Source organism: Triticum dicoccoides, chromosome 5A (genome assembly GCF_002162155.2).
Source record: "Triticum dicoccoides isolate Atlit2015 ecotype Zavitan chromosome 5A, WEW_v2.0, whole genome shotgun sequence".
NCBI classification, from domain to species: domain Eukaryota; kingdom Viridiplantae; phylum Streptophyta; class Magnoliopsida; order Poales; family Poaceae; genus Triticum; species Triticum dicoccoides.
In genome coordinates, this window is record NC_041388.1 from 502,146,813 (window position 1) to 502,156,292 (window position 9,480).

Sequence of the window (9,480 nt, forward strand, 5' to 3'; positions counted from 1 at the left end):
CTCGCCGCCCCGCGCCGCCTCGCCGGAGCCGCCCCGCTGCCCGCCGGACCCGCCACCGATGTAGCCGCCGTCGCCGGCGGTATTCTTTAGAAAAACCGCCCGATTTTTTTTAAAAACCGCGGTTTATTTTTTTTAGATCCGTTTTTTTATTAGAACGGTTTTTTTATGGTTTAGGCTAATTAGCGAGCGTTCGCTCGTTCGTTCGTTTTAACGAACGTGTTCGTCGTTTAGATCCAGTTAACGAACGTTCGTTCGTTAAACTGTTCGTCGTTTTTCTTTTCTCGGATTAAATTCATGATTTTTCTGATCGCGATTTCTGATCCGATTTTCGTTTTAGTATAATTTTTTGCTCGTTTATCGGAATCAGGTGATTCAAGCGCCTGGAGTTTCGTCTCGAAACCCTCTTTCCGTTTAACCAACTCAAACAAGTTTATGTCATTGTAAAAATTGCCCTAGATCCAGAATAGTAATCGAAGCCTGTTTCTTTTGCCGTTTGTCTTTCGTTGCTTCGCTCGATTTGATTCTTTTTGCCAACCGGAGTTCTTAAGTTGCACTTTCTGGTTAGATATCTTATTTGAGTTTTACCTGTGCATTACTTGAGTACTTATTGTATGCTTGTTTGTTTGCGATAGAGTACCCGGAGTGCGCCACTTGTTACTTCGAATCACTAAGTTTCGTGGATCATCAGCAAGGCAAGTAACACTTTGATCATACCTTCTACTACCCAGTTTTATTGCATTAGATCAATCCTCACACCTTGCATATTTTAGGATCTAATTAAATTGCGGGTTTGGGAAGTAGTTGAGGTAGTACCTATTACCTGTTTATTATCAAACCTTTGGGAGTTACTTCTACGTTTGCTTATTATTGTTGTGCTATGCTAGTAGACGTGGATTGGGTGAGTGATATCCATGACAGATGTGAAATTTTTAAATCAATGGTTTATCTAAGGTGGCAACTTGAATACACATCTGGGTGGATTGAGGTACCTGGGTATTCCAGGATTGCATGTTTTTTTTGGACCGCCACCCAGGCTCAAAGGGATCATGAGATTTTTCATGCTAGAAACTTCCGTGTGTAGCCACAAGCTATTATGGGCTCTAGCATAGTTGACTAAATCATGCGAACTCTTAAAGTGGTAGACTAGTAGATGTAGGGGATGTAGGTGGTACGGTCTACCCATCGTAAGGTGCTAGCGCTTCTGAAAGACTATGTCTCGGTCATCCGTTTCTCAAACACCATGTAGTGCGAGAATCCCAACGGAGGAGATCGAGTCTTGTGGGGAAAAGTGCGCAAACCTCTGCAGAGTGTATAAACTAATCATGGTTAGCCGTGTCCCCGGTTATGGACATCTTGAGTATCTAGTACCTGGATTATCATGTGAATCTCAACATGTTACTATAAAATTTAATTTGATGGGTTTGTTTAATGATGATGCTTAATTGGGATTGAGGATGCTGTCAACCATTCTCAATGTTCAACAACCACCATAATAGTTAAACAAAATTTATTCCTTTGCAATAGGGAAAAATTGACTTTACGCAAAACTGTAACCATAGAGCTTTCCACCAGCCAAATATGCATATAGTATAGCTGTTTCATTCCATTACTCTCTATGTGTTACATTGCCAGCATATTTCATGTGCTGACCCGTTTTCGGGCTACAACGTTAATGTTGCAGACTTTTCAGACGACGATTAAGGAGTTTTAGGTCGTGGTTCTATACTCAGTGATGCCGTTGGAGTTGATGGACTCACTTATCTTCCAAGCCTTCCGCTGTTATCGTTATTAGATGGCCTTAAGCCATATTTATTATAATAAGTTCTCTATTGAGACACTCGATGTAATAAGTGTGTGATTGCTACTCTGTTATAAATCCTTCAAGTACTGTGTGGTGTCAGCATTACTGATCCAGGGATGACACCGGAGCACAGAGATTGGACCGTTTGAGGTCTGGTCGCTACACTCGGTCATGTCTACATGATTCTTAAACCCGCAGGGTCGCACGCTTAACATTTGATGATGCTAGAGTAGAATTTGGATATCTCTATTGGTGACCAAAAGTTGTTCAAAGTCCCGGATGAGATCCTGGATATCACGAGGAGCTCCAGAATAGCCTGGGGGTAAAGATTTATGTATGGAAAGTCATTTTTGGGGATTCCGAAAAAGGCGGTTTTTTTAGTATTGTACCGAGAAACTTCTGAAGGATTCTGGAGGGTCCACAAGTGGGTCCACCATGTCCCGAGGGCTAGCATGGGCTAAGGGGAGGTGCTCTGGCCTCTTTGGGATGGGTGCATCAGCCCCAAAGACCCATGCGGCCACGGGGAAAGAGTCCTAGCTCCGTACATGGAAGGGGAGAAGGACTAGGAGTCCAACTCTTCCCCCTTGGTGCGCCATCCATATGGGGTGGAGGGGCTGGACTCCTAGCCCTCCCACGCATATAAATAAAGGGAAAGGGGCGCAGCAAAGCCCCCCAAGAGATTGGACTTGGCTGCTGCCCCCTTTCTCCCTCACGACATAATCCTCGTCCCCGATTTTTCACTTAGCGAAGCGCTGCTGGAATTCCACCACCATGCCGTTGTGCTGGTTGTGATCCCATCTACATCTCTGCCCTCACTTGCTGGATCAAGGAGTGGGAGACGTCATCAAGCCGGACGTGTGCTAAACTCGGAGGTGTCATCTGTTCGGCGCTAGATCGGTTTGGATCGTGATCGGATCGTGAAGAGTACGACTACACCAACCGCATTTTGTATGCTTCCGCTTTCGGTCTAAAAGGGTATGTAGACACACTCCTCTCTTATTAATATGCATCTCCTAGATTAGATCTTGGGTGTTCATAGGATTGTTTTTTCATGCAACGTTCTCCATCAGTATATTAGTATCAATCTTGAAGAACAAGGGGGGTGTTCAGAGTTGTACTAATGACCGTGGAATTAAGCTGATGAGCCATACAATGAAGCTATGGGAGAGAGAGTCATTGAGCACCTCTTAAGAAGAACAACAAGCATGACCAAAAATCAGTTTGGTTTCATGCCTGGGAGGTCGGCCATGGAAGCCGTTTTCTTGGTACAATAACTTATGAAGAGGTACAGGGAGCAAAAGAAGGACTTGCATATGGTGTTCATTGACTTGGAGAATGCCTATAATAAGATACAGCGGAGTGTCATGTGGTGGGCCTTGGAGAAACACAAAGTCCCGGCAAAGTACATTACCCTTATCAAGGACATGTATGATAATGTTGTGACAAGTGTTCAAGCAAGTGATGTCAACACTGATGACTTCTCGATTAAGATATGACTGCATCAGGGTCAGCTTTGCGCCCTTATATTTTTGCCTTGGTGATGGATGAGGTCACAAGGGATATGCAAGGAGATATCCCATGGTGTATGCTCTTTGCGAATGATGTCGTGCTAGTTGACGATCGTCAGACGGGGATCAATAGAAAGTTAGAGTTATGGAGACAAACCTTGGAATTGAAAGGTTTTAGGCTTAGTAGAACCAAAACAGAGTACATGAGGTGCGGTTTCAGTACTAATAGGCGCGAGGAGGAGGAGATTAGCCTTGATAGGCAGGTGGTGCCTCGGAAGGACACCTTTCGATATTTGAGATCAATGTTGCAGATGGATGAAGGTATTGATGAAGATGTGAACCATCACATCAAAGCCGGATGGATGAAGTGGCACCAAGTTTCTGGCATTCTCTGTGACAAGAGAGTGACGGCAAAAATAAAAAAAATAAGTTCTACAGGATGGCGGTTCGACCCGCAGTGTTGTATGGCGCTGAGTGTTGGCCGAGTAAAAGGCGACATGTTCAACAGTTAGGTGTACCGGAGATGCGCACGTTGAGGTGAATGTGTGGCCACATGAGAAAGGATCGAGTCTGGAATGATGATATACAAGATAGAGTAGGGGTAGCACCAATTGGAGAGAAGCTTGTCCAACATCGTCTGAGAAGGTTTGGGCATATTCAGCGCAGGCCTCTAGAAACTCCAGTGCATAGCGAACGGCTAAAGCGTGTGGATATTGTTAACAGAGGTCGGAGTAGACCGAATTTGACATAATAGGATTTCGTAAAGAGAGATCTGAAGGATTGAAGTATCACCAAAGAACTAGCTATGGACAGGGGTGCATGGGAGCATGCTATTCATGTGCCAGAATCATTAGTTGATCGCGACATCTTACGGGTTTCAACTCTAACTTACCCCAACTTGTTTGAGACTAAAGATTTTGTTGTTGTTGTTGTTGTTGTTGATGATGATGATGATTAATATAGAGCTTGGGCTCCTTTGAAAAAACAATCCACAGTTGGCGAGATTAGGACTAGTTAGCATGGATTTGCAAGATAGTAAATGGAGGAGACCTTTCTTCTTCACTAATTTAATATTTTTATATTTCTTTACAGAGGAAGTAGAAGATACTCCCTCCATTTCTTTTTAGTCCGTATATAAGGTTTGGTCAAAGTCAAGCTTTGTAAAGTTTGACTAACTTTATATTAAAAAATATAAACATTCACAATATGAAATCAATATTATCAGATGCACCATGAAACGTATTTTCATACTATATAGTTTTAGTATTGTAGATGTTCATATTTTTTATATAAATTTGGTCAAACTGAAAATACTATATAGTTTTAGTATTGTAGATGTTCATATTTTTTATATAAATTTGGTCATACTTTGTGTAGTTTGACTTTGACCAAATTTTATATGCGGAGTAAAAAGAAACGGAGGGAGTACATGCATCGCATCTTTATAAAAGTGGATGCTGAAGCCCTTGACCTTTCCTAACACAATTAGGGTCCTTAGTTAGACCTTACCTAATACTCCCTCTGTCCCAAAATAAATGTCTCAAGTTTGTTCTAACTTTAGCACAAGTTGCACTAAAGTTGAGATACTTATTTTGGGATGGAGGTAGTAGTACAATGGGTTTCCTCCAAGAATAATAAACAACGGGATTTCCAAATTTATTTTCCCTAATATTCTCCTCCTTTTCCCTAGAGTCTTGGACTCTCTGTGCACTATCTTCTCTTCATCGACTTGGACTCCACAATCTCCAATCGCAACTTGTCCAAGTGCTTCTGCATGCTGTCCTGTCTGTCAGCATACCAAACAAAACTTGTACGTCGTAGGTCTCTATGAACATCTTTTGGCAGGTGCTCAGTATTGCTTTTCCTTCCATGCAAATGGGTATATGCTAGCCATATGCAGATTTGACCCATTTTTCAAGTAATCCTTTTTCGATGAAGAATAGCGTGAAATTCAGTGAAAAATAATTAGAAGTGGGGAAACAACTAACCAGAACCAGTGACCATGATGCATCTACCAAAAAAATATGCTGCTGGGATTTATTTCATGGAGAGAAAACGATTACCACTGGTTGGAATAGCTATTCGATTCCACTACTTGACCTAGGCCTAGGTGTCGAGAAACCAACATGGAATCAGAACGGAGCAGAAAAATTTCACACGCTGTACTTGACTCCACTACTCCCTGCACAAATGTCAAGCAGGCATGATGGCACTAGACCAGAACATAGTAACGCATAAAGCTGTACTTGGCTCCACTACTTATGGAAATGTAGAAAAATACAATTTTAATGCCTCAATCAAGATGACTGGCAATTTTATCATTGAGATGACATCTTGGCACTAGAGAGCACCCTACACAATGAAGTGGTGGCTGCACAGCATTCCATTGCTTTATTCTCTTCCATGGTGTGTTCCCTTACTACTCCAAAGAAGAGAATAAACAGCTAATAATGGTAATGCTGTTGGTATCGCCAGTTTTAGGAAAGATTCTAATTCCAGCAGCAATTAAACTCATCAACAACTTTTCTTTTCCTTAACAGAAAAAGAAACAGTTAAATGAGGCTTACCTAAACAACCAACGCAGCAAAGACGAGCATTTGAGGGTGAAGAGGCTTCCACGTGGGCACTGCCGCATGTTTGTCTCCACTAGATAACTCAAAAATAATAGTTAGAGAGCGGAATATCAGAAAGCCAGACCATAAATTTATGTAAACATCAAATCAAGTATGCAAAACTGAATTGATAGTTTAGAAAAGCATCATTCCAAAGTGTTTTGTTCCCTTCCTTTTCCATTTTCTCCACAAGGGCCTACTTCCCTTGCTGCAGACAATTGCATCTAGATGTATTTTTGTGACTAAGGTATTTTTGGTGTGCTCTCCAAAAAAACAGATTTAGTGCAATGTGACTGCAAATTTGCGAAATGTTCCTTTGATAACATTTTGGAAATACTAATGATAGATGACAAAATGACAATGTGCAAAACTAAGCACCACTTGCAAAACCAAATATTCTGCTGTACTCTCGCAAAAAAAAAAAAAAAACTGTTAAGTACAACATAAGATAGTCAGCGACATAATCTTCAGAGACCCACTTGCATGAAGGTGTCTAATGTTTCCGAAAGAAATAACATGGAGGTAGTGATTTAATACCTTTTCAGAGAACTCAACAGTGGTAAACCATCAGCTTTAATTATTATTTTTCATTTCAATCAAGACAAATATATTATTATTTTATCTAGTATATTAATACCAATACCAAACAGAAGAACTGAAGAGATGTACCAACAAACGAAGATAAAACAAGTGTGCATATTTGTACTTATCATCATTGATACCTCATGATTCTAGTAAAAAATAGTTATTATCCCTAGAACTTAAAAGAAGACACATGAAGTATTACTTGTACAGATTCTGTGTGCAACTGTTCGAGAAGAAACAAGGCCTTTGGTTGGCTGTCTTGGAAGAAGTGGTTAGATCCTCTGTGTGGCCTTTTCAGTTCTTTCCACGCATACCCAACTAAAAAAGAACACACATACTACTCATGTCTCACACTTGAAGAAGCAGCGTTCTTGCCACTATAAATAGACACTCATACTCTAGCATTGCCCAATAAGCAGCTCAAGGCACATCGAAGTATATTAGCTTCGCAACAACCAGACAGAGCATTTACCGTGCAAGACCAAAATACCTCCCTCCCCTTGCAACCATGTCTAGGTCTGTGGAACCTCTTATTGTGGGGCGGGTGATTGGAGAAGTTCTTGATACATTTAACCCATGTGTGAAGATGGTAACGACCTATAACTCCAACAAGCTTGTCTTCAATGGCCATGAGCTCTACCCATCAGCGGTTGTATCTAAACCACGAGTAGAGGTCCAAGGGGGTGACTTGCGATCCTTGTTCACACTGGTAAGTGCATTTAATTCAATCCGGGAACTCCATATTCAACTCTTGAGTATTATATACTTGTTTTTTCTTCCTAATGGCCACAATTATTCATATATTTCAGGTTATGACAGACCCTGATGTGCCAGGGCCAAGTGATCCATATCTAAGGGAGCACCTTCACTGGTAATCTTTCTTCTGCACATTTCTTTCTGCTGGGTGGCCACGATCAACTAGAAATTAGTATATGTTGCTAGATAGCAGCACATCTCCGTATTGCCTTTATATGAAGAAGACTGTTTTCTGAAGACTTCTAATGGGAGCCATTTTGTCATATATGTTACGCTTACAGGATTGTTACTGATATACCTGGGACAACAGATGCTTCTTTTGGTAGGTCCTTTCGAACAGATTTGAATTGGTCTATTCCATGTTCTGCATTTTGATAAATAACCATCCAACTTTCCAACTGCAGGACGGGAAGTCATAAGCTATGAGAGCCCAAAGCCCAACATAGGCATCCACAGGTTCATTTTTGTGCTCTTCAAGCAGAAGCGAAGGCAGACTGTAACTGTGCCTTCCTTCAGGGATCATTTCAACACCCGTCAGTTTGCTGCGGAGAATGACCTCGGCCTCCCTGTGGCAGCTGTCTACTTCAACTGTCAGAGGGAGACTGCTGCCAGGAGGCGCTGAAAATCCAGCTCTCGTTCTCCCAGTTATGACAAATAAAGGCCTATGGAGTTCCAATCTTCTTTTCGAAGTGGATACTCGTCTGCTACATTACTTGCTCGTGAACCAATGCTTCCTTGCCACATTACTTGCTCATGGATCTACAAATAAATCAAATGCATTTTGCAGATTGTATTAGAATTAGATTGTTTTGTAAGCAGTAAGATTGATAATCATGTTGACAAATGCCAGTGCAGCAAGTGGTCCATGTTTGTGGTTCCAAGTCGTGCATTAGCCAGTTATCACGAAATCCAGGGTCAAGTAGACAATCCTAACTGGCAAAAAGGCTTTATCTACTGTATGTCGCATGCTGGTTCCATGTTATGTGCACCTTTTCGGCTTTTCTGACAAGCAATCTCCTGTAACAGAACTTTGTTAGATATTGTTGTGTCACCTCATAGAACAATGAAAACCCTCCTAACTGTATTGCACTGCCACTATATTCAGAGAGGCATGGAGATATCCAACGATCTAGAGGATCACCCACTAGAAATGCTAAAAGTATGCAGTGGGAACCCCACCCCCCACCCTATTTTGCCTTCATCGTGTCCTTACACCCAATGACAAAACAATATCCATTTGATACACATTGCATATTAATAATTTACTCAAATTTAGCTGTAAACTGACCCTCTTTTCCCCATCCTCTAGAAATATGGTAGTACCTTGTACACATTCATTATTTGTAGTACCTTGTACACATTTGACATTTTGCTGAGTCCAAGCCATACAAGATAGGAGGCATTTTAACGGCCTGGCAATTCAGATCAAGCCTGACCTGGCACATGTCGAAGGATCCATTAGAGCAACCAGCCAACCAGTTCATTATTATTATTTGGGCCAATTCATCCTGAACCCAACTGATAAAAAATAGGCAGGTAGACCTTGGCAAATGAATAAGACATGGTTTGCAACTTTCAAGCGGAGGAGGTAGATCAGGACGTACCATTTGCTCACGATGGTAAACTCGACCTACTTTGGACAATTAATGTAGAAAAACATGCAGGCAAATAAATGAGGGGAAAATAATATAGAAACGAACAGTTTTGGAGTTTTGGGAACTAAATGAAAGTCAATAGAACTGCTAGTCCGCCTGGAAGCTCACCTGGAAAAACTGGGCGCCGCAGCGCGTCCGTTTCTTCCACTGGCTCGCCCACCTCGACAGGTGTTGGACCGCAGACCGGCTCGCTCGCCGTGGACTGCAACACCCCGCACGGTGCCCCCTCTGCGACCAGGCGCCTGAAACCATGCACCACCTCATCCTCGCATGCCCCTTAGCCCGGCAGACTTGGCACGAGACACTAAGTTGGCTACGGATCCCATGCACCCCACCAGACGACGAGCCCTCGCTTCTGGACTGGTGGCAATCGGCGCGACACTCCACCCCAACGCCCATGCGCAAGGGCCTCGGTACCGTGACCCTCCTCGTCCCCTGGATGATATGGAAGCACCGCAATGACTGCATCTTCAACGGAGCGCGCCCATCTGTGAACACCCTCCTAGCGAAGATCAAGGAAGAGGCTGCCCTTTGGGCAAACGCGGGTGCGCTAGGGCTCAAAG

The 9,480-nt window shown here is 42.5% G+C and overlaps 1 protein-coding gene and 1 long non-coding RNA gene across 2 annotated transcripts in view; one reads left to right on the plus strand and one right to left on the minus strand.

Annotated features, from left to right (window-relative positions):
- Nucleotides 1–4,735: 4,735 nt before the first annotated feature.
- Nucleotides 4,736–9,480, minus strand: part of LOC119302411 — a 7,453-nt gene continuing 2,708 nt past the window's right edge. Inside the window, exons 2-3 of the long non-coding RNA XR_005147556.1 lie at nucleotides 5,877–5,955; nucleotides 4,736–5,233 (exon numbers count right to left, since the gene is read on the minus strand). This is a non-coding gene — a long non-coding RNA (uncharacterized LOC119302411). The remainder of the gene's footprint in view (nucleotides 5,234–5,876; nucleotides 5,956–9,480) is intronic.
- LOC119302409 (CEN-like protein 2) lies at nucleotides 7,015–9,340 on the plus strand. Its single transcript, XM_037579447.1, has 4 exons — nucleotides 7,015–7,215; nucleotides 7,316–7,377; nucleotides 7,544–7,584; nucleotides 7,667–9,340. The coding sequence occupies exons 1-4, from the start codon at nucleotides 7,015–7,017 to the stop codon at nucleotides 7,882–7,884; spliced, it is 522 nt and encodes a 173-aa protein (XP_037435344.1). The 3' UTR covers nucleotides 7,885–9,340.